The 25,052-nt window shown below is 43.3% G+C and overlaps 1 protein-coding gene across 4 annotated transcripts in view; it reads right to left on the reverse strand.

Annotated features, from left to right (window-relative positions):
• Positions 1-15,772: 15,772 nt before the first annotated feature.
• The window catches only part of ACTN1 (actinin alpha 1), a 137,986-nt gene continuing 128,706 nt past the window's right edge, over positions 15,773-25,052 (reverse strand). For 2 of the 4 annotated variants that reach the window (XM_090033216.1, XM_090033215.1), the window contains exons 19-22: positions 22,700-22,780; positions 22,069-22,134; positions 19,621-19,779; positions 15,773-16,672 (exon numbers count right to left, since the gene is read on the reverse strand). In XM_090033216.1, coding sequence (XP_089889342.1) covers positions 16,514-16,672; positions 19,621-19,779; positions 22,069-22,134; positions 22,700-22,780 — 465 coding nt within the window. In that variant the 3' untranslated portion in view covers positions 15,773-16,513. The remainder of the gene's footprint in view (positions 16,673-19,620; positions 19,780-22,068; positions 22,135-22,699; positions 22,781-25,052) is intronic. The other 2 variants (XM_090033213.1, XM_090033214.1) reach the window with 1 other exon arrangement.

A 25,052-nucleotide genomic window follows, 5' to 3' on the forward strand; every position in this document is an offset into this window, starting at 1 on the left:
GTTACTGAATAGATTTCCTCTTTCTGCATATTCTGTGTACTATTGGTTTATTTTCTTGGGTACCACATTGTAAGAAGGATATAGATAAAATAGTAAGGGTCTAGAGATGAGTGGTGAAGACTATTAAAAGGGCTGGAAAGTAAGCTGTATGGAACTAGGTATATTCCATTTGGAGGAAAGGAGGTTCAGGGAGAACACAACAACTTGAATACTTGAAAAGCTGCCATTAACAAGAGGAAGAATAACTGTTTGCTTTTGCTACAGGGAGCAAGATGCATGGAAATGGGTTTAAACAGCGGCAAAGCAGTTTTAGATCAAACAGTTACGAACAGCAGGACAATGGAATAAGTTCCCTAGGGAAATTGTGGAATTGCCTTAACTGGAGGTTTTCAAGAAGAGGCTAGATAGGTGGCATCTATCTAACAGGATTTAGAAAGAGTGAATCCTGCATCTGTGCAGGAAGTTGGACAAGATGACCCTGTGATTGTACTTTTCTGATTTTTGTTTTTCTTATCACTTTTGTGGAAGTTCTGCAGAGCCAGTCCAGATCTTGAGCCACCCAGTGTGGCTCAAGCTTCATTAACAGAACTGGTAACTGTGGGCCTTTGCAGGGTCTTTATAATGAAGGGGAATGCATCGTTTTGAAAGAACCCAGATGAACTACAAATTATAGGATGAGATTACAGGGCCAGTAGTTAAAAGAAACTTTTTTTTTCTTTGTCAACTATACAAAACATCGGTCACTGTGATAAAACATGGAATGCCAATGTGTATCTATATAGTCACTATTCAGAAGACAGCCACAGAAATGCTATAGGTAGACAAGTTTCTTTGGGTGAATCTGATATCTTTTATTAGACCAACTAAATAGTTGGAGAACAATTTTTAAGCAAGCTTTCAGGTTCAAAAACCCTTTGTCAGGCTAAGGAAGTTTCTGCAGTTGGTGTGTGCTCTTCCTGGATGGAATGAAAAGTAAAGAAGCCAGAGGCTGGGCTGTGCTGGTCTGCATACAAGACAGGCAGTTAGTGAAAAAGTAGATTAAGGAGTCAATGGGTGAGAGAGCAGTCTGGGTGTGGGGGAGAGAAGAGGGCTGGTTATAATGTGTCATAAATCCAATGTCTATATTTAGTCCATGGTTTTTAGTATCCAGGAGGTTGATGAAGTGCAGTTCATGGGCTCATCTCTGGGAAGTGTTTTGTAAGTTTCCTTTGAGGATCAGGACTGAGAGATTGGAGAGAGAGTGGTTTTCTTGTGAGAAATGTGCCCCCACAGGTAATTGGGTACTCTTGTCTTTGATAGATGTCCGGTGTGCGTTCATTCTGGTGCACAGTTGTTGTTTGGTCTCAACTACGTATTTTCCATCTGGGCATTTGGTGCATTGGATGAGATGTATGACATTTCTGGAGTTGCAGCTGTAAGATCCGGGAATGCCGATGGCTCTGTTGTGGGGTGTAGTGATTGTGGGAGTGGTGGAGAGGTGTTGGCAGGTTTTGCATTTCTTGTCATGGCATGGTCTGGATCCATTTGGTGTGTTCTGGGATGCAGGAAGTTTGTTTATGGTGATGAGGTTGGTGAGGTTCGGTGCTTGTTTGAAAGTAGGATGGGTAGCTCTGGGAAGATCTCTTTAAGAATAGGGTCCCTTTCTAGTATGGGTTGCAATTGTTTGAGGATTTTCCGTACGGGTTTGAGGGAGGGGTGATATGTCATAATCAACTATGCTACAGAAATGTTATAACATATATGATCTGAAAGACAGACTTCATTACTATTAAACTTATTAATTCCTTCCATCCCAGTGGTACTCAACCTTTTTCTCCTGCAGGACGGATGGGCAGTGCCTGGTCTCTATGCAGGCCATCAAGCAGCTGCTTGATGAAATTATAGTACAAAACATGGCAGTTTGCTCAAGTAGCCACCAAATATTTGTATAGGATTTTCAACTAAGATTGTATCCCTTTTGAATAGTGTAATCATGCTCTATCATGTGACAGTGTAGGAAGTACTCTCTCGTCATGAGATAGTTATTTCAAAATGGCAGAAGAAGTGTTGATTGTAAAAGGACCAAGATTTTCAGAACTGGCTAGGAAATTGGGTATGAAGCAGTGTATGACTACACTGTCATACTTCAAGACACCTTGCATAAGCCTGATTTGCAGAAAGTACCACAACTCCACTCTCTGACAGGAGACCTCTTGAATACATCTCATACTGGGGACACACAAATCAAGACCCCATTTTCTTCCTGTTTTAATATTTATTAAACAATCCAAACAACCTGACACTTACAAGCTTAAATTATATTGTTCTGAATGTAGCATGAATGCATTCTTTTAAATTCAAGGGACAACATAAGCCTCATCCTAAGGTCTTTTAGTACCATCAGCATGTTCAGCATCACATAACACACACAGACATCATCTACATGTTCATTAATGTGCAGTGGTTACTGTGCATTTAATTTAGTACTTGTACAATCAAGTACTAAATAAATGCGTGGTAACTAGAGTTAGTGTGCAGTAGTGATGGTGAACTCCTTTTTAGTGATGCTACTGTGCAGTAGCCTAATAATACTGCACAGTAGCATATTAGCATTGTGTGTGCTGTGGTGCGCTACTGTGCAGTATTATTAGACTACTGCGCAGTTAGCATCTCACGTAGACACATCTACTGAGAGCCTATATTTTTCAGTATAAGAATTCTGTCTTATTGCAAGTTAATGCTAGAGGACAGGGACAGAAAATAGCAAGGTAATACATGGTGGACAATGCTTTAGTTGAGCAATGAAACTGAAGTCTATGAGAAGTTGAGATGTAACTGTTTGTATCTTAACTTAATTTGCCATTTACAACTTCAGTGGATTAATGATAAGCTTCAAGCAGCAGGTTGTTTATAAAGAAGGATTTGCAGGAAGAAAAGGATGCCATTTACTGAATATCCATATGTATTCTTTCAGAAATCTAAACTACATTGGCTCAGAACTGAGAAAAATCAGATATTTGATTAACCAAGGTATTAAAAAATCCAATCTTGCTTTTAGTGAACTTACATTATCCACAAATACATGGCTTATTCAGCCTCTTTAAGAAAATACATTTCGTTAAGATTACATCTATTAAAACCCAGGAATTTAAACCTGTCAGCATATTACAGCCAAGAACACTAGTGGTGCCTAATGCTAAATTACTCACTGTAAATGTCTTAAGACAAAACGTAAAATTATTTCATAGAAGCCAGGTGAACAATACAATTAATGAAGCTTAATAATAAATGAATGGCAATGGAGAGTAATTAGATGCAATGTGGTACTGCAGCAAGAAAGCAATGACTGTGGGCTGAATACACTGTCATATTTCTCTGATCAGAGAAACAATTGTCCCCTTTTACATGACATTAATGAGTTTACTTTGAGAATGACAGTCCTAAGAAGAGAATACATTAAAAAAATCAGCAAAGAACAAAATGAGGAAAGGCTGGTGGGAATGAAAGATTAGGAAAGATTAAGAATAAAATGTGGATATATATTATACTTACAGTTTCATAGTTGGTAGGGTCAGAAGGGACCTGAGCAGATCATCAAGTGTGACCCCCTGCCATGGCGGGAAAGAGCACTGAGGTTAAACGACCCCAGCAAGGTGTTCATCTAGCCTCCTCTAAAAGACCCCCAGGGTAGGAGCCAGCACCACTTCTCTTGGAAGTTGGTTCCAGATCCTAGCCACCCTGACCATGAAGTAGCGCCTCCTGATGTCTAGTCTGAATCTACCCTCTGCCAGCGTGTGACCATTATTTCTTCTCTCTCCTGGTAGGGCTCTGGGGAACAGGGACTTCCCCAATGCCTGCTGGTCCCCTCTGACTAGTTTGTAACAGGCCACTAGATCCCCCTTCAGCCTTCTCTTGTGGAGGCTGAACAGGTTCAGGTCCCGTAGCCTCTCCTTGTAGGGCCTGCCCTGCTGCCCCGACCATGTGAGTGGCCCTCCTCTGGCCCCTCTCCATGTTGTCCACATCCCTCCTGAAGTGCAGCACCCAGAACTGGATGCAGTACTCCAGCTGCAGCCTGACCACTGTTGCATAAAATGTGGATATATATTACACTTTTTAGGCATCTTTCAATATATTTTAATATATGGCCAAGTACAGTCATAGTCCATGCTGGGCTTTACCTGTAGCAAGCCTATTGTAGGATCAGGCACCGTATAGGCTTAGAATGATCTTTGTCATCCTCTTTTTGTAGGGCAAATTACATAATTGTCACAATAAAACAATAACTATATTTTATTTGCTCTGGGTTTAGAAGGTTTTGGTTAAGAACCCTTATTCAAGGCAGCAATCCCCAAACAGGTAAATGTGCCCTAACTGCCTATGCTAAATGCAAGTAGAAAGAGCTCTTGAGTCTCATACTTTCTGCCCCCACTGACCAGGACAGTACTCAGCCCCACCCTATGATTGTAGGGTGGAGGATGGGGAACCTGTTCCCTGCTCTGCTCCATGAGCATGGCACTGGGTAGGGAATAGGCTGGGGAACTGGTTGGGAAGACTGTTCCCCACTCAGCATTGTGAGCATGGAGCTGGGTGGGGAACAGGCTGGGGAGCTTGTTCCCCGCTCAGCTCCGTGCTCATGGAGCTGAGTGGGAAACTGGCTCTCCAGCCTGTTTTCTGCCCAGCTATGTGATCATGGAGCTGAGTGGAGAACAAGCTTCCCAGCCTGTTCCCCACCCAAGTCCACACTTATGGAGCTGAGCAGAGTTCAGACCTCTGCCAGCAGGGAGCTCCCAGCACCAGCTCTGCGACAGTGGGGCTAGTGCTGGGAGAAACTTATCTGCCAGCCTGAACTCTGTGGTCATAGAGCTTGGGCTGGGAGACCCTTATCTTCCAGCCTTCACCCTTTGTAGACCTGGTGCTGGGAGATAAGGGTCTTCTGGCCCCCTGCTTCCTGACTGGGATGGCAAAGCGGGGCTGGAAGATGAGGCTCTCCCAGCCCCCACTCCCTGATCACAATCTTGGAGTGGGGTGGGGAGGGTTCCCTGCTGGGGCTTGGAGTTCCCTGCTGCCAGGGCAGGGGGACATAGTGCCTGCCCAGGCTCCAGTGGCAGAGCCCGCTCCAGCAGCAGGCAGCTTCTGGGGCAGGGAGCAATCTTTTGCCCCCTGGCGGCCAGCTGACCAGGAGTAAATGTGCTCCCAGTCAGGTGTCTACAGCAGTGCTAATGCACTGTTACTGATCAAAAGTAAGTTTGTTACTTTCATTTTCAGGCAACAAATTTACTTGCAATTAACAAGGTTTACTTTGCAGTAAGCATGCACACGTGTAGACACACTGCAGGGTGAGGGAGGATGCTAATGAGAAGAGATTCTGGTTTTTCTCTGAAAAAAAAAATCCCAAATTTTCAGATTACAAAAGTAACCCAAAATCCATTTTTCTGTGATTAAAATGAAATGTCACTATATATATTAGTGGCATTTCATTTTAATCATGGAAAAATGTGGATTTTGGGTTGCTATTTTAAATCCAAAAAATTGGGGATTTTTTGTCAGAGAAAACCAGGATCCCTGCTGATTAGTGGACTCCGCCCTTGCTCCATGCAGCCAGGAACAGAGATCAGTCCCTACAGCCATTCCAGCATCTCCATGCCTCAACGTTGGTGCAAAAATCAGTTTTCTTGCTTAAGACACACACCCTGATTTTGGAGGGCTAATTTTCATTAAAAAGTTACGTGTAATATAGGAGTAAATATGGTAGCAGCATCAAAGATTCCCCCCTTTTTTTCCATCACCAGATTTAAGAACAAATTTGCTTCCTGTTAAAAGTTTAAAAAAAACAAACTAATAAAAATTCCATGTGGATGGCTCCATGAGCACGATGCAGGACTCTTCCTATCTTGTGTGACATCACCAGTAACTAAGATAGACATGCTATGTTGGTTCTTCACTTACTGCTGCACAAACCCTCTGTATTCAGTGGAATTGTACCCACTGAATGGGTAGAAATGACCTTCCATCAGCAATTGTTTGAATGATGCCTGAATCAGAAGAGAGTCCAGTTCCCTCTGCGGGAGTGCTGCAGGAGTGCTACAAAGCGTTATACTGTGTTGTCATTAGAATCTGCAATTCTGTCTCTGAATACCCAGGTAGCAGATCTGGATGATTCCCTGTGCAGAGAGTCGCTTTTCAGAGCAGATTTGTAATTTACTTTTGATTATGAAAATAATCCTACAAAGATAGTGGCCTCACTGAAAATTGCTTGGAAGTCCTCTAAGACAAAAATATCAAGCACAGAAATGTAAGCAAATATTCCACAGGAGTCAGGATCCCTTAAAATACTGTCTGTTTATTGCACTTTGCTTACATGTCACTTGGAGGGGGTCATTTCATTTCTTTGTTGCAAATAAAGAAGAAACTGGCCTAGTGCCACAAACAGAAGATTATTTCCTGCTCAAAGTAATAAGCAGCAGGAGGGGAATTCTTCAGTGAAATGAAATGACTGTCGTTTGAATGTGCTCAGCAATAAAGAAGGGATAACGTGCTTTTCCCCACCCAGTTTCCTAGGGAGCCTCAGCAGTTTTAAGGCACAATTATACAACAAAGCAAAGTGAACTCATAAAACACAGCACCAGAAATTAAGGTGCTTGAGGGAATGGCCTATGAAGAAAGATAAAACAGCAGTCACACGGCAAAGACACTGAGAAGAGATGGGTTCCATTGCATGCTCCACCACAGCTTTCCTGGCTGACCTTGGGCACATCATTCAAGGCTAGAGCCATTAAAGATGTAGCTACTAAAGTACCTAACTTCTAGGCCCTTGGAGAGTACAATTCAGAAACCCAAATTAAGCCCTGAGGCTTCCTGCACAGTTCATGGGGAGTAGGCATCTGAGAATGGTGATCCACTATGCCTACATGTGGAACAGGCAGGCACTCAGAGCTAGCAAACAGGGGACCTGCACTCAGTGGGCGCGTCCACACGAGCGCGCATGTGCCTCATGTCCTGAGGCAACTGGAGGCTGGGTCCTCCATAGAGATGCTCTGGCTGCCAGAGCGTCTCTATGGTTGCCCCTCGCCCTGGTGCTGAAACGTGTGGCCGGCCAGCCCCTGTGTTTCAGCACCAGGGCTCCAGTGCCGGTCCGGGGGGGCTGGAGGAGGGGAGAAGGAACTGTGGGGGGGGCCAGCCTCCCCTGCTAGCCCCCCTCAGGCTCCTGATCCCTGCGCTGTCTGGCTCCATCCTCACAAACCCCCCCATCCCTGCCCCCCCACCCCATACTTAAAAAAAAACAAACAATAAAACACCCCGGCACTTACCTCCAGTTTGGCTGTGTCTGTCTGCCTGGGGCCCTGCCTGCCCAGTGCAGGGCAGGGTGACAACCCAGCAGCCCCAGCCTGAGCCCTCCTGCCCCTCTGCTGTCCTGTGCTGCCCTGGGGGGCTCTGCCAGGAGGCCCTGCAGTTCCCCCCCCATCCCTGCTTCTCAGGTAAGCAGAGGTTTTTTTTTTCCCCTGTTATTTTTCTGGGTTTTTTTTAAAGTGATGGTGCTGGGGGTTGTGAGGGTAACCTTGTGGACCTGGGGGTGCAAGTTTGGGGGGGTGGGGCTGGGTGGGGCAGCCATTGAGGGGGTCTGCAGCAGCTGGTGGGGAACGGAGCCAGGTGGGGCAGCAATTGGGGGGCTGGGGTGGGGCATGTGGGCCTTGCAGGGGGGGTTGGTAGCCCCTGTAGGGACCATTTGGCCCCCATTGGGGGGGGCCATACCCCTTGTGTGGGGTTGAACCCCCTGTTGGGGGGGCCAAACCCTTTGTGTGGGGGACAACCCCCCTGTTGGGGGTCTGAACCCCTTTTGGGGGGTTGAACCCCCTCTTGGGGGGTCGAACCCCCTGTTGCGGGGAGTGTAGCCCTTGTGTGGGGGACCAACCCCTTGTGTGGGGGCCATTGCCCTGTGGGAGGGCAGCAAAACATGTATTCATGAATTCATGAAACCTGTATTTAGAGCTCACTTTATTATTATGATAAGAGACTTGCTTTAACACTGTAGATATATCAGTAAAACATTGTCCAAGTGATCGCTGTCTCTGTCTGTCTGTCTCTCTCCTTATAGTGGTCTTTTGTTTTACTTGTGGAGGAACATGGATTTGGGGGTATTTTACAGAGTGACTTTGGGTTGTTTTTTTATCAGGGATTTTTCAGTTTTACAATAGGGAACACCAGAATTCCTGCTAGGGAGGCCAGTGGCAGGATTTTGCCAGCTTGGACCTGGCACCTTGGACCCATCTGGCTGTGGCTGACCTCCTAGCCAAATGGGGCCAGGAGGACATGCTTTGATAGTTCAGACGCCACCACACCTGAAACATCTTACGGGTGATAGCTGCCCAGATGGCTGGGCAGGGGGCACAGATGGCAGTAGTGCCACATAGAGGCCAACCCTGCAACCACAGTCCACTGGCAGCTGGTCCAGAGGGGCAGATGCCTCTACTGGCTCTGCAGTCCCCATCCAAGTCTGGCAGGTCCACAGCAGGTCACAGCCAGGCAGCAGTCCCCACTGCCGGACTACTGCTGTGGGTAGAGGGTGCAGGGACCTCTCAGGGCTGCTTCAGCAGTCCAGCTGGCACAAGGGACTTGTCCCCAGGTACCAACTGGCTGAGCCCCAGAAGCTCCTGAGAGCTAGTAGCCCCAAGCTACTTGCCAGGGTCGCTTTTTATACTGCTGGGGCCAGGACAGGGCAGATTTTTACACTGCAGGAGACAGCACAGGTGCTGGCCCCAGACTCTAGCTCCCCCTGGCTGAAGATCTGGGAGTAGCCAGGCAGGGTTATTTTGCCCCAAGTGGCACAATTTGCTCCACAACAAAGTGCATGTCCGAGCACATGCGCTGAGGCAAAAAGCCCCAGCTCAAATTTGCACCGCTTCTATTTGAGCTGCTGCAAGCGCACATGCTTGCATGTGTGGACATGCCCAGTGCGGTGTCTTAAACCCTGCTTCTCAAGCAAACATGGTTGCTTGATGGGAACATTTACTTGTAATCTGCAACTCAGAATCTTGCCCGAAGTCTCGCAAACTGAACAATTTACTCTTTCTTTTTAAGCAGGACTAGAAGAGGGGATGGGAAGGCTGATGCCTACCGGTCAGATCACTATATCAGGATGGTGAACATATGGATTCAGATCCCCTTTTAGCCTGAGATGGTTCAAGCCTACCAACTCACATCTTCCACATACCATAGAAGTCCTAACCACCAGGCAGCAGGTTAGCTGAGAGCTGGAATGTGCTCCCAAGCTGTTGAAGCTAGGCCATAAGGTAGCTAAGAATGCAAGATTCATATGGCCAGATTTAGATAGGAACAGGACTCTATAGCTTAGTCACTTAAGGAGGGGTGTGTGTTGTTTCTGGTCCCCACTACAGGGACTGTGTCTGTATTTAATTCCACAACTTTTTATCATCAAATGCATGACCTTTTCTTGGAACCCCTGACTCATCCCTCCCAGTGTTGTGGTCTTTCTTACCACATGAATCTGGAATTCTTGGCTGCCTAGTGGCCCAGCTTCTTCTTGGCTGCATTAAGTGGCACAAGGGATTTCAAAACTAAATTGAACAGAACAAAACCCAGGAAGGAAGCACTTCTTGTTGAAGAATCAGTCTCCAGAGAAATTAGTAGAAGCCATTTCACACTAGGCTGGAGATAGCACCTGGGGGTATGCTGTAGGCTGTTTTATATTGGTTCCCAGAGTATAAATTAAATCACTTTTCCACCTTCCTTCTATTTTCAGTGTGCTTGGGTAAGAGATGGCAGTCTATTCAAACATTATGAATGGTCTCTCTACAGTATCTCTCTAGATCAGTGGTTTTCAACCTTTTAAAATCTGCATACCCCTAAAAATTTCCGAAAAATATAGACCTCCTTGGAAATTTTGAATGGAGGTGCAGACCCCTTTGAATTGTAAGTGTGGGTATTCACATACTTTTGATTGATTGTAGTCATTTTTGCGGACCCCTTGGACATAGTCTGCAGACTCCCAAGGGTCCACAGACCACAGGTTGAAAATGACTGCTCTAGAGTATCTAGACGCCAGTCTTTACCCTTTGTTCTGTCTTACTTTTCTTCTCAGGAATCAAAACAGAAAGGCTCAAAGCTTAAAAGATTGGGACCTTTGAATACACTTTGCCAGGAAAGCAAATCCTTTTAAAGCTATTGAGCAAACTTGTTTTGCACACACTAGGGAAAATTAGGAGCAGCTATTTGTTGCTGGACATGCCACATATTCAGTTAATCTAAATTTATTATGGAAAGACTCTTCAAGCAGCTTAAAGCTAATGGAATGGATTTTTGGGTTTACATAACAGTAGCTCGTTTGATTCCCAGGAACCTCCTAGGCAGTTCGATTAATTCAGCAGGGGCTGAGTTTTGTTAATATTTGGCTACCACAAGAGAGAGCTGTCCCATTCCAGTGTCTACAATACAAGCCATTTGTTTGCTATTGTTGGAGAATCAGACTTGCTTTCTGACTTCTTACAAAAGCCATTAGAATTCTATTTGTTTCCCCCTCTCACCAGCAATTACAAACAACCAGCTCCCTTTTATCCCCCACCTCCCCTGCAGTAATTTGACTGAAATAAACAGCCAGTCAGATCCAATTGAATGGATGGCAGGCAGCTCTATAAACACTTTTTAGAAACTCAGCTCATTAATAGTTGCCTTCCAAGGTTTTCTTTCATCCTCTCCTGACACCCCTGGCATCACTCCTAGACTGAAGGCTGGCAGCAATAGAGAAGTGCAAATACAAGATGTATTTGAAATATAGTTTAGATCCTGACAGCTTAAAAAACGTTACAGTCTGTCCAAATACTACTCTTGTCTCTTGGCAGTGTATTGTTAATACCTGACCCTGCGTGGCCGTCTCAGATCTCAGGCAGTAAGATACCAACTGTCTTTTGAGATAAAGACAGTTGAGTTTTAAGACAGTGTTATCTAGAATATTGTGAAACAATCTCAATTCCTGGAAAACACTGCTTTAAAAGACTTGTAGGCCAGCGGAAGCAGCCAAAGACTGCTTCCAAAAATGAATGTAATCAAGTCTGGTATCAGGAGGTAGGCAAACAAAAGCAGCAAGTATGGTACTAGAACTACAAAATATGAGCCTAAATTAAAAAGCTGTTTCCAAAATTTGACAATCAAAACCCCAGCTCCTGTTGGACGGCTGCCATGTGCCACATGATGGTACTGCATGCCACAAAAGTTGAAAAATTTCAAAGCAATTTGGGTGCAATGATGCTGAGCCTTCCTAAAGGCTAGAAACTTGACTCAAGAAATGGAATTCACAAACCCAAGATAGATGTTTCCTGCATTTTAAAAGGGCAGAATTAGGTATCCAGAACTGGTCACCAAAGGCCAGCATGTTGAGCACAGGGGCACTTACACCAGGCTCAGGAAATGCTGAAGAAATTGGTGTTCTGAAATCCTGAGCCTCTCTGCTTTACGTTGCAGCTTGTTGCCCACCTGCATTTGGCATTTATTTATTTAACATCAAAGTGAGAAGCTGGAATTCACAGCCCAAATCCCCCGTGTAGGTTTGGGTACTTTGTGTATGGGTGAGTGGCTTGCTATTTTCTTTTAAAATGGCAGCTGTGTGGGGAATGCCACTGCACATCTTTTCTCTGTAATTGTAAAACAGGTATTAGTACAGCATGAGCCCAGGAAATGAGAGTCCCAAATTTTAGGCTCTCCACAGCCTGAGTATATTTAAAGCACCATCTCTCAACTCCCAGAACATTGCCCTAAATACCAGGTGGTCAGCAGCAGGCCTGTTCTGAGCATGCCTACTGGATCAGGCTTCTCCTGGTACTCAGGGTGCAGGGTTGTCTCATTTGGGAATCCTGGATGATTTTAAGCATCTCAGAAAATTCTCCAATGAAAAAGCTCCTGGTGGGTTTTGGACACCTAAGCAGGTTAAGTTTCCTGTAAAGTGCTCTGCTGATTTAAGTGCTTTAATTCCTAAGTCCTACTTCACACATTTAGGTTCCTTTCTGAATCTTGCCCAAAGTATTTTGCCATAGCACTATGATTCAAAGAGGGTGATACTGCCAAACCTAGGTTTGAAGATGATATAATACAGGCATACCTTGGAGATATTGTGGGTTCGGTTCCAGACCACTGCAATAAAGCGAATATCGCAATAAAGCGAGTCACACGAATTTTTTGGTTTCCCAGTGCATATAAGTCATGTTTACGCTATACTGTAGTCTATTAAGTGTGCAATAGCATTATGTCTAAAAAAAAATGTACATACCTTAATTAAAAAATACTTTATTGCTAAAAAATGCTAACCGATGGAAAAATGGTGCCGATAGACTTGCTCGGCGCAGGATTGCCACAAACCTTCAATTTGTAAAAAATGCAATATCTGCAAAGCGCAATAAAGCGAAGCACAATAAAACGAGGTATGCCTGTACCAGAAATGTGAGAGTCTCACCTTGATTGCGCAAAGCCAGTCCCCTGGGCAGAAGGGGAAGCCCAACATACAGCAGAGGCCAATAAGATTTAATGTCAGGGTTTTTTTAAATACGCAAAAACAGAGGTAAAGGCCTGTAAGTCCACAAGCAACATTTGAGAAACACAGACTACTCCACTTACTGCATATGCAAATTGGATAGCCACATCATTTACTTCACTTCATAACTTGACACCAGTCCCAATTTTTGCCAGTTGCTTTCATTATGACAAACATTGGTTAGCTGCAGTTTAACTAAATGCATAAAACTGCTTAAGTTTTAGCTCTTCAGCTGCAATGGTTACATGGCAATGTGACTGTACTTCTTTTAACTGCTAATGCAGCCATGAACTGACAAGGCCCTGTCAACTGATCTAGTTGAAGATGGTCTTACTTTGAGATGGGGGTTATACTAGAGATGACCTCTTGAGGTCCCTTCCCTAATTTTCTGTGATTCTCTAATTCCACGCCTGCTGTTAGAGGCACAAGGCTCTCTGAGAGACAATAAAAAGAAGCCATAATGAGATATGAAAAATGTAGTCAGCTGTTCCTGTAGTTAATGTGCATGGAGTTTGAGACACTGCATAGTCTTCTAAGGCCATACATGAAAATGGACACTCAGCTGCACTCCTGCTTTTAGGGGTGTTTGAAATGCTTTATATAGTGTTTAGCACAATGGAGTGCAGACTTCTAGGCAAAAACATAAAAACGACTGGTGTTTGTAATGTCCTTTGAAATCCTCCAAGTAAGAGTGAGAATACAAAGTATTTTTCCTCAGAAAGGTCACCAACTTTAAAAACTCTTTGATTCCATTCTAGGTACTGGCTCAGGACATCACAGACAACTTGGTCAGAAACATATGGAAGAGGAACAAATAGCCATGGTAAATTAAAACTGCCCTTCTTCCAGCCCTTCCCACCTCCCAAAATCAGTAATGATACAAGAGTTTAATGTTTCAACTGTGAAAATACTTAATTTATCTAATATTTCTTGGCTAAGTAGATTAGTAATAGCCGTTTTGTCAGACAGGGATGATATCACAACATAGCGATGATTACTAGATCTAATTTAGGAATTAAAAAAAAAAGAAAGCCATGCTATAAGATATTAAAAAATATCAATTTTTCCAGAGTCTACCTCTGGAAAGTCCCAACTGACCTTGCTAGGTGACAACACAGACATTTGCTGCAAATTTACAAATTATTTTTGTACTTCTACAATCTAATTATTCCTCCAAGAATAATACTTGCTGCACATGCTCAAGCCTGTTATATCTGAGGATGCTTACAAAGTCTTCAGAAATCTTAACTTAAAACTCCTTGTTTCCAGTAAGGCTGTGGAAAGTAGAGAGATTAGGAAAGAATAACGGTTGCTTGCAAAATGAGATAAACAGAAAGAGTTTTTTGCTCCATCTTGATACACAAAGAATGCTCCGTCTCTCTTGAATGACTATTGCAAACAAACAAACTTGTCTATCTCAGAAGAATGTGCAGTGATTAAAGATTCAACATCACAAACATTAAGCCACTGAATGTCAAATCTACTGATAGGGGGAGGAATGTTTAATTAGGCTAAGCATATTAGGGCTTTTCATATTTTTTAATTCTGGTGACTAATTCTGGGATACTCTTGTAGTAGTAACAAAAATAACATTCCTACGCATATGCTGATGTCAAGGGTGATTCAAACAGTGATAAGACATCTGGGCCAACGTGGTTCTCATTTTCAAAAAAGGGAGGAAGGAGAACCCAGGAAACTATAGGCCAGTCAGTGATCCTGGGTAAGCTTTTTGAAAGACTTATCCTGGCGCATGTCCGTGAGGGGCCAGTGGGAGAGGTTATGCTTAGGGACAACCAACACAGGTTCATTAGAGGCAGGTCCTGTCAGATCAACCTGGTGGCTTTCTACGACCAGGTCACCAAATCCTTAGATGCAGGGGTAGCAGTGGATATAGTCTTTCTGGACTTTAGGAAGGCCTTTGACACCGTCTCTCACCCCATTCTCATTAAGAAACTGGGGGACTGTGGTGTCGACACCTACACAGTCAAATGGGTCGCCAACTGGCTGGAGGGCTGCACCCAGAGTGTGGTGGTGGACAGGTCATTTTCGACCTGGAGAGATGTGGGCAGTGGGGTTCCCCAGGGCTCGGTCCTCGGGCCTGTACTGTTCAACATCTTCATCAGTGACTTGGACGAGGGGGTAAAAAGCACCCTGTTCAAATTCGCAGATGACACTAAGATGTGGGGGGATGTGGGCATGCTAGACGGGAGGAATAGGCTGCAATTGGACCTAGACAGGTTACAGGGGTAGACCAATGGGAACAGGATGGATTTCAACACCGACAAGTCCAAGGTGATGCACTTGGGGAGGAAGAACCAGCAGCATACCTACAGGCTGGGGAACTCCCTTCTCGTCGGTACAGAGGCAGAAAAGGATCTTGGAGTCATTATTGATGCCAAAATGAACATGGGCCAACAGCGTGGGGACATGGTCAGGAAGGCCAACCGCACCTTGTCATGCATCCACAGATGCATCATGAGCAGGTCCAAGGAGGTGATCGTCCCCCTCTATGCGGCACTGGTCAGGCCGCAGCTGGAGTACTGCGTCCAGTTCTGGGCGCCGCACTTCAAGAGGGATGTGGACAGCATGGAGAGGGGCCAGAGGAGGGCCACTCGCAAGATCAGGAGGCAGCAGGGCAGGCCCTACAAGGAGAGGTTACGGGACCTGAACCTGTTCAGCCCCCACAAGAGAAGGCTGAGGGGGGATCTAGTGGCCTGTTACAAACTAGTCAGAGGGGACCAGCAGGCACTGGGGGAGTCCCTGTTCCTCCAAGCACTACCAGGAGTGACTAGAAATAACAGTCACAAGCTGGCACAGGGTAAATCAGATTAGACATCAGGAGGTGCTACTTCACTGTCAGGGCAGCTAGGATCTGGAACCAACTTCTAAATTAAGTGGTGCTGGCTCCTACCCTGGCAGTCTTTAAGAGTAGGCTAGATGAACACCTTGCTGGGGTCGTTTGACCCCAGTACTCTTTCCTGCCATGGCAGGGGGTCAGACTTGATGATCTGCTCAGGTCCCTTCCGACCCTACCAACTATTAAACTATCTCATTTCAAGCCACTTGAAAGCCACGTACATTTCATTCAATGCAAAGGTAAACTTCTAAGGAAAGAGATATTTATATTGAACCTAAAATATTATGAGCATAAAAATAATTCAGATATCCAATTCGTGTTGAAAGTATCAGCTTATATCCATGATTCTGACTAAATGAGATTAAAACAAAAATCAACTAAACAAATGAAGAAAGGCTAGATCTGTTATCACAAGACATTTTTAATATGGTTTGTGACAAGCAATATCAAAGTTACCAACTCTCAAGCTTCATGTTCTGAAACCAGACAACTCTCAGCAACAAAAAAAGTTGTGCACTGATAAACATAAGAGGCATATTGTAAATTTTTAATTAAATATGAAAACATGAGCTGTGTACATTATTTTTTCCCTAGAAAACACAGCGAATCCAAAAGTTTATCATAAAATATTTTCATGAAAGAAGTGAACCAGCAAACAACATGCACTTGCGTGCCTTCCCCCTCCCAAGATAAACGTGATAGAGACATATGCAAATGGAGAAGTATAACAGAACAAGTGGCTTCTTTGTTTTTGGAAAGAAGGATGGAATGTAACATTGTGCTTGATTTCCTATGTCACAACAAAAAATATTTGGTGCAATCTTTTTTAAATTTTCTCTTTATGTCTCAATCTGGCAGAGAAAAATACCTTTTCTTCTGTAATAAAATATGTCTGTCTTCTTTTTTAAATGTAACTTTTTTTTTTTGCAGAAAATAATTTTGTAAACTGTCATTTCAAGGGCAAGGTAGACTGTCTTATTCTAACGTTCCCCCCACTTTAAAAACATGATCTGTTATCTGAAGCAAAAAATGGGGAGACACAAAATAAAAGGAGGCGGAGTAGAGGCTGCTTTGCATACAGAAAGAAGGGTGTGCCTGGACGGGGGAGGGGGTGGGGAGTGTGTGGTGGGGGAGGAGGGAGGTTAAAGGTCACTTTCGCCATACAGTGCTGTGGAGAAGGACATGTAGTCCAGGGCACCGGGTACAGCATTAGGCCCATGGTACGGTGCCATTCTAGCAATGCAGTATTCAGCCTGATCAGGAGGCAGTTCCCGTCGTAATTCATCCACAGTGATGTAGTTCTGCAAAAAGAACAAGAGACATGAAATATACTATTATCACTTCAGAGTACATTAGATATTTAAGGATGCAAAAGGTAGTTATCCCGCTGGGGCGAAATTGGGATGGATGGATAATGCTGTAGGGAGCAGCCCTAGGAGAACTGGAGGAAAGGCCTGGTCAGAGCTAGGGTGTTTTGTCAGTGAAAATCTCCTGGCAATCTTTGCCATTGATGAGGTTGTTGCTTAGGGTGAAGCGCTGAAAGCTGAATCTTATTTCTTCAGCTGGTCCCTCATTAGCAAGCTTTAGCACATGAGCTCCCTTTCAGGCTGTCTATACTGATTCTAGGCTTCAAAACTGGGCCTTAAGGACTTGTAGACGCCATTTCTTCCGTGTAAAAACAAGGTAACAAATTGGTTCCAGGTAGTACTAGGGTAAAAGGAATCAGCATGAACCAAGGGCAATATAATCCACTGAAAAACTCCTAGTTTCTCCATGGTATTATCTCACCACTCTCCTTGCATTTTCTATTCCTCATATTTTTCAAAAGGAGGCAGACAATCCAGTTAGGTTTGTTTTTGAGAAACTGGCTCACTACCATTTTAGGCAGTGGCTATTCAATGCTGCTTTCTTGAGCAGTAGCTCACCATTAAGTTCTGCTTAGGTAACTGGCTCATAAGCATTTGGAAACTTCTGGAAAATATTTAGGTTTTTAGAGATTCTCTGTGTTTTTGACTTTGATTCCTTCGTGGAAGCTTTTCATTTCATGATTTGGGTCTAAGGGAAGGTTGCTTTCTTCTTAGTGCAACAGTAATCAAACAGTATTTAATTTACTATAACAGTGGAAATGTATGAATATGGCTCATTACACTTTGTTAGATGTACAAGTAACCACGTTAAAATTCAATTACTCTACAGTAAAACTCAGTTAAAAGTATTTGTGTTTTAATTTATATTTTGTTGCAAATAGCAATTTGTCACATGGTTGGTGAGAAATAGAAAAGGATGCTTTAATTAAACAGAATGCATAATCAAAGATGGATGATAAGTGTGAGGTTTATACATAAAAGTTATGATAAAAATGTTAGAGAAACATGGAAGACTAGTGATTGTCACAACATGTTAGAATTTGAGACACAGTATTTCAATATTTTCACTGTGTAATTCCATATTTCAGGAGAGATTAATATTAATATCAGCAAACAGCAAAACATATTAAGATTAATATATTTGGCGAATTTATTTCAGTTAAATATCATGAGATCATGCCAGTGATCTCATGCAAGAGAAAGAATGTATAATTTGTTAGTATAATCCAATTTAATTGATTATGCAAACTGAGAGAATTAATAATTTAGCCAGGTGTGGGGAATTTTCCTATTTATTACACAGTATTTGTAACTGCTACCTCTTCTTAGTCATGCTGTTTTAAATCACTCATCAACTCACAGACACAGGGTACTCTCAAAGAAGATTCGATACTGATAATGTAATATACATCCTTACATGTCATTGTGAATTATCACACGTGGGAAAGACCATCTAAAATGTACTGATGTCTAATAATTAGTAACTTTTCAATATTATTCAAACTACAGTTGATCAAGACTGTCTGCTGAACTTGGTGATGCATTTTAAAATGACCAGTCAAAATGCAGCTTTTGATGACTTGTTTTAAAGTATCGGGGCTCCAGAAGGGTTTTTTGGGGGTTTTTTTAAGGTAATACCTCTGCTCATTTTTAATGATGGAAAATACTAGTGGGTAACAGTGATTATGATGATGGTTAATTCTCCATTGATGACTTCAAACTATGGTAAGAAATGTGTTTTTATTACACAGTAGCAGATATATTTGGCTTTAGACACTTCTATGTTGAAATACCATACTTACTTGAATCTAAGATGAGGGCTTTTTGCCAGTCAGGATGGGGCTGGGGGAACTCATCTTAGACATATGAACAAAGTGGAGTGTGTGTGGGGGGGGGACGGGGGGATAGGCAGCTGTTGTGGCTCTGACTGTCCCTGAGCCTGGGTCAGGGTCAGAGTCAGATCCATAGCAATGTTCTGCCCTCCCCTCTGCCCTCTGCAGTTTCTGCCCACCCTCCGTCCTCTTCTCCCCCACTTACTAGCAGGCACAGTTCAGCTCCAGCTCAGGCTGGATTCCCTCCTGGGCACAGAGCACATGGAACTCTGTCCCCTGCCTGGCAAATCTGCAGCGCTGCTGCGTGGCTCAGCAAGGAAGAGGCAGAGACTGTGGGGAGTGGAGGGAAAAGGGGCAGAGATGGTGGGGAGTGGGTGAGGAGGGAGGAGCAGAGATAGTGGGAAGGGGCAGAGATTATGGGGAGTTGCAGGTGGGCAGGCACAGGTGGCGGGGAGCAGGAAGGCTAAGGGGGGAAGGGAGGTGGGCAAAGAGCAAGAAGGCTATCTGACCACCCAGACACTGCTTTCCCTGTTGTAGTAGTGAGGGCGGGATGATGAATTTAAGACAACGCTCCAATAATTAGATTCTATACCTGGAGAAGTATAACAAAGTTCTACATTTTCCACATATAGACTCTAATTACTGGGGGATAATCTTAAATTCAGGATTGTCTTAAATTCAAGTAAATAAGATAAATTTTGTTTCTTGTTTTAGTTTTAAACTTTATATGTTGAAAATTAAAACACTTGAAACATATACTTAGTTTCCACTGACTTCAGTCAAGTTCAGTGTAACTTAAGGTGACCCTTGACTGCTTTTGCTGAGCTACTAGAAACAAGATGAACATAAAAGCTTTTGCTTGGCCTCTGAGTGGTTCATCAAGTAGATTTACAAGAGCGCTGAATGATTTACTGTTCACTTCTGAGACAGTGAAGAGAAATTTTCCTTCCAATTGGTTCAGCCAATCCTAAATCAATTTTCTTTTCTTTCTTTGTTTCTTTTTTTTATCTAATAATTGCCATGTGTTCCACTTTAGAGGTGTAAGCTCACCTTGTCTCCCGCCAGGATCTTGAAGGAAGCCATGACCTGGTCCGCAGTATCCGTATCTGCTGTTTCCCGGGACATGAAGTCAATGAAGGCCTGGAATGTCACTACTCCCAAGCGGTTAGGATCTACGATGCTCATGATACGGGCAAACTCTGCCTCTCCCTAGATAACAAAAGAATCATTGACAGGTCAGCCTACTGGTGTGCTAAGGATGAGCAGAAGGTAAATCCAGTTCACAAAGAAGTGGTCCTCTGAAAGGTGAGGTAACCAGACTGGAATATGGGACCAATTTTGAAACAAAAGCTCATGGCTAAGAAAAAGCCAAACTACGAGAGTTTTCAAAACAATTGTACACAAGACATTCACCTCCCAATTCTTCTAAGATGGCTTCTTAGTAAAATCATTTCCCATTTATATTTGCTCTTTGAAATGATTTATTTTCCACAATGCCCTACATCAGGGGTTGGCAACATTTTTGGAAGCAGGCCAGAATAACTCAGCTTCAGTCCAAGGTGGTTTGGTGCTAGGACCTAGCTAGAGCCACTTCTCATCACTACCTAGCTATGGTGAATTATGGGTGAAGCGCCTGGTAATGGTTTGGCATAGTATGGGCAAAGCCCTCCACAGCCAATGCCAAAGCCCCCATTCCATGGACTGGATCCAATAGTCCCACAGGCTGTAGGTTGCTGACCTCTGCCTTTGATACTGGCATCTACCATACCATGGCAAAGCACTCGTCCTACCAGTTCATTACTGTGACTCTAGTGGACACCAATGTCACAAACACTTCAGAACACGATATAAATTTCCCTCAATGCACCCCATATATCACAGAGGGTTGAAGATCAGGATCTGAAACATGTTTGCAATTTTTTTTTTTACCAGACAGATTTGTACCTTAGTCTTTATGTGGGATCTCTTCTCTTTCTACCGATCATATTGGTTGTCCCTCTTTAGGGTGTTTAATGGAACTGAGTTCACCCATACTGGACTGGCAGTAGAAATCAGGGACCCAGGGGTGAGGAGAGGCCTTGGAAAGTAGCCTCGTCAGTGCAGACTCTTTACAGCACTCTGACACAGAAGACAGAGCTATATAGTTTTTAGTTTCTTGCATTTTTATTACAACATGAGCTTCTATTGCCATCTCTTGTCTCACTTCTACCCCTATACAAGAAGGAAGGGGAAGAGTCCAGTCTCTGGGAACAAAGGCAAAAACCTTCAGGCAGTTCTAGTTAAATCTACATGAAATGGTAATACTTAGACAAGGGCTTTGGAGAATTTGGTCAAATGTTAATTCACATGGCCTTGTGCACCAGACCAAAAGAGCTTGTGTTTATAGTAGACTGAAAAATGGCATACATTAGAATTCTACTTTGCCTAGCGTTTACAATGGCAAGGTTATTAAAGTAATTACTTAAGCTTTTTCTGTTGTTCATTTCCTCTCCTGGCTGATTATTAGCACCAACATATTTTGTCTGCAGAAGTCTTTCTACAAAGTCATACCAATACTACATTGTCCTGAACAATGGAATCTGCTTTTTGTAGGGGAAATATTACAAGAAAGCTAAAAAATGGACTTTAAAATGCTTGTATGAACAAGCAGGATAGGTATGAAATAAATTACTATTCCAGTGATTAGAGTGGGCATAGGCAGGGCAGGGGAGGGAAAGCAGATGGATACCAGGGAACTGTTCTAAACGTAATTGTTTTCAGTCCGGGAAACACCTTTAATAGGTTGGAAAAAAAGCTGATCTTAGCCACAAAGTTTCTACCTGCCCAAAGAGTCCACGTCACATTAATGCTAGACGGTTTTCAAAGGGGCACCAGTGGTTAAACACCCACGTAGGGCATCAATATGGAACAAACAATGGATACAGAGCACTCAGCTGAGTCTCACTAGAAGTCTGAAAGTGATTTTTTTATCGGGATCAATTTGTTACCCACATGGCACTGCACTTTGCAATGTTCTGTTATATGGATGGTTACAACCATGCTGTGTGCAGAAAATTCATTAAAAAAATCTTCCTATGTGGACATTTTTGTTTCAATTCTGAAGTTAAAGAAAAATCAGCCTGTTGTGTAGATTTCTACAAGAATCCCACTATTATTGCTAGGGAAGTTACAGGGTTGCTGCATACAATGATCACAGCAGTTGAGCAGCTGTGCTGTTCCTTCTTCCAGTTTAAAACATCAAGTCTGCCAAATAGAATTCTTATCTGAAAGACACTGGATGTAACTCTCACGTTCTTTCCTATCTAGTTACAGGTGTGGTTCACAGATTTAAACTCACTTTCTCAAACATGTACATACACAAGTTTAGCTATTGCAACATTTGCTTTCCACAGATGAAGTGTCAGAAGTAAGGTATCTTTTACCTGGATTCATTACAAGTGTTTTCCCTTCCCCCTTGTGGAGAGCCATATGAATTATTGTGAACAGGAGTGACATTACCATATTGTAACCCATGGAGATAAGGCAGGCTCGGAAATCTTCACTATCCATCATGCCAGTCTTCTTCTACAGGGAGTGATGCAAAGATGGAAGAAGCCAAGAAAGAGAAAACGGAAACCAGTCCAGGAAAAATGAATTGACAAGAGATATTGCCAAGGATGGATTGGGGGGGGGAAGGGGGGAAAGGATGGAAGACAGGATTTATAGGACAATAAAGAACAGTGCAATAAAAACGGTTTGAGAAATCGTGAAAGGGTAAAAACGTATTGGGAATGGAATAGTTTGCATATGGGAAACATATGGGAGATAAAAAGGAACAAGGTATGAAGAGATCAAGTGAGATGGATTGATAAATAGAAAAAAGGACCAAGAAAATTAATGGAAACAGAAGTCAAAGGAGTTGGTAAAGACAAAAAAGGAGTTCACCCAAGATGACAGATTAAGGCAGTTAAAAGGGGTAAATAGGAAAATATATTAACAGGAAAGGCAGAATGGAAGACAGTGATGCATGTACAGTAATAAACAAAAACAACAATGACACATGGATTAAAATAAAAAAGAAGAGAGAGGAGAAAACTGTTATTTCCTCATAGTTCAACATCTGGCTGCATTCACCACTAGCATTCAGTACCTGCGCATCGTTTCCAATATCGTAACCCAAGCTGATCAGGCAGGCTTTGAACTCCTCGGGGCCAAGTGTGCCGGAGTGGTCCTAGTTATGCAGTGTGCCAAGGCAGCAGGGCATGCAGTGCCAGTGGAGTGATGATGTGGGGCAAAGGTAAGAAAAATAGAGAGAAGATCAAAGAAGGTGAAAGGACAACAAAGCAGGTGCACCATGCCGTGGGTGAGGAGAGGAGAGGGGCAGAGAAAGAATGACATGCAGACAGAGAGACAGGGAAGAAAAAAAGTGCACAAAGTTAGATACCACAATGACATTTCAGGATGTGCTAAAAATGCTCTCAGAACAGTTGCTTCTCAGAGAGCTCGTAACATCTCACCAGCATTCAAACACCCAGGACAGTTGGGCTTTAAAATCTACTTTTTCCAATTGAATCACTGTTCTTTTCCTCAGCTGTGCCAGAAACCCTGCATGTATCAAAAGTAACCCAGTGTGCAGGAAAGCAGACAGGCCATAAATACTACTGCCTTGCTGTCAAAAGCCAGGTGTTTCTAGTCAAGGAACAGGCTAGCTCCCCACAGGAGCTCAGCTGTTGGAGTGCCTGGTGTGCTCCTGAAAATCCAGGGTTTCCTTGAGAACACCCAAGGTAAAAACAGCTGAAGCTTTGGGACATGATACCACCCCTAGCTCTATGATGTCTGCCTCTGAAAGCAGAGCTGCAGCTGGCTGAGCTTTCTGAAGTGCTCTACACTGAAAGTAGCACCTCTGGTTTTATGTAGGCACTGCCTTTGCTATTATGCAGGGAAAAACACTGAAGATGGAAACAGTATTCCTTCATTCATGTATTATGTCCATTTCCTTGGTGTTTTTGCAAGGCCCACCTGGCAACTGTGAGCATTCTTACAGCAGTGTCTCCTGCATGCCAGCCACCATAGTTCAGCAGCATATGCCAGTCTCTTTTTGGTTCAGAGTCCCAAAGTGTTGTAAGCTGGCATGTGTTCACAGCCATGAATTACACAAAAGTTAGGGCTTCCACGCACAAAAGTAGAACTTTAGTGCGGAGGCAGTGTGAATGGGTTTCCTGCCTGCAGTCACCATCTTGGCAGACCACAGAGGCTGGAAGAGGGAAGTTTCTGGTAGGACTGCAGGGCCAGCTTCCATCTGATTTACTCCTTGCCAAGAACAGCCAAGTTTTTCCTTCTGATTTCATCACTGTTGCCTCCTCCTTTTGTATCTGATATTGTTGAGAAAGGCCTGTTCTCAAGGGTTACACATTGGGTAACATAGCTAAAAAGAGAGGACCATTGGGCAACATAAGGAAGACTTAAGATGGTCACTAGCTATTTGGATATACAACACCCTATACATCTCCTTGAAATTAGACTGTAGGAATTTACTCTACATGGTGATACCTCCTGAGACCATTAAGGCACTAAAGCTGACAGAGCTGTGGCAGGCTTAGCAAGTGCTAGGAGCACAAAACCTTCACACTGCTTCTCTGGCATCTCTACACTGGCTGCCAGTAGGTTTCTGGATGGCATTCAGGGTGATGGTATGAAACTAAGAGAATCCTAAATGGTTTGGGACCATTTCTGTCTCCTCTATGACCTTGCTGAAGTTTAGCTGGAGTGCTTCCACTAATCATACATCTCCTAGATACAAATGATGAGTCCAGCTGAAGGGGTGACAGGCTCGAGGGTTAGAGGAATTTTTTGTCCCCCTCATCCAACTTTTCTTATTACTGTGCTTGCTAGGGGTTTGGTACTTGTTTAGGAGTCAGAACAGCCTCATATTCTACTGTCTTACACGGATTGCTCTACTAGACATGGCACTTATATGATAACTCAGAGGCTGGGTGCTGACAGATTTCAAAATCAAAATAGTAGTGCTAGAGTGATGTTGTAGTTACGATGATCCAGGAATTATATGAGAGTCAAGAATTATGGGGGTCTTTTATTAGACCAACTGCATGGATTAAATGAATTTAGATAAACTTTCATATGCAAGGTTTCCTGAGGAAGAATGTCTTGAATTCAAAACCTTGTTTAACTTTATCCCAACCATGCAGTTCATTCAATAAAAGATCAAGTTAGACAAGCTTTTGAATGCATGACATTCTTCTTCAGGAGATCTTATCTTCAAAAGTGTATTTAACTTGTTTCAAACCATGCAGTTGATCCAATAAAAGATATCACCCCTCAAAATCCTAACTTTGTGCATAAATCAAAATACTCATCCACTATACAGAGATAAGGGGAAATGATCCATCTCCTAAATAAGCCCCAGACTTTCCCAGTGTCTTATCTCAGTCAGGAATCTCATGGTTCAGACAAACCTTCTTTCTTGCCAGGTGAACAGACCAGCC

This window comes from Crocodylus siamensis, chromosome 2 (assembly GCF_052110815.1).
Source record: "Crocodylus siamensis isolate JL-2025a chromosome 2, ASM5211081v1, whole genome shotgun sequence".
NCBI lineage: Eukaryota > Metazoa > Chordata > Crocodylia > Crocodylidae > Crocodylus > Crocodylus siamensis.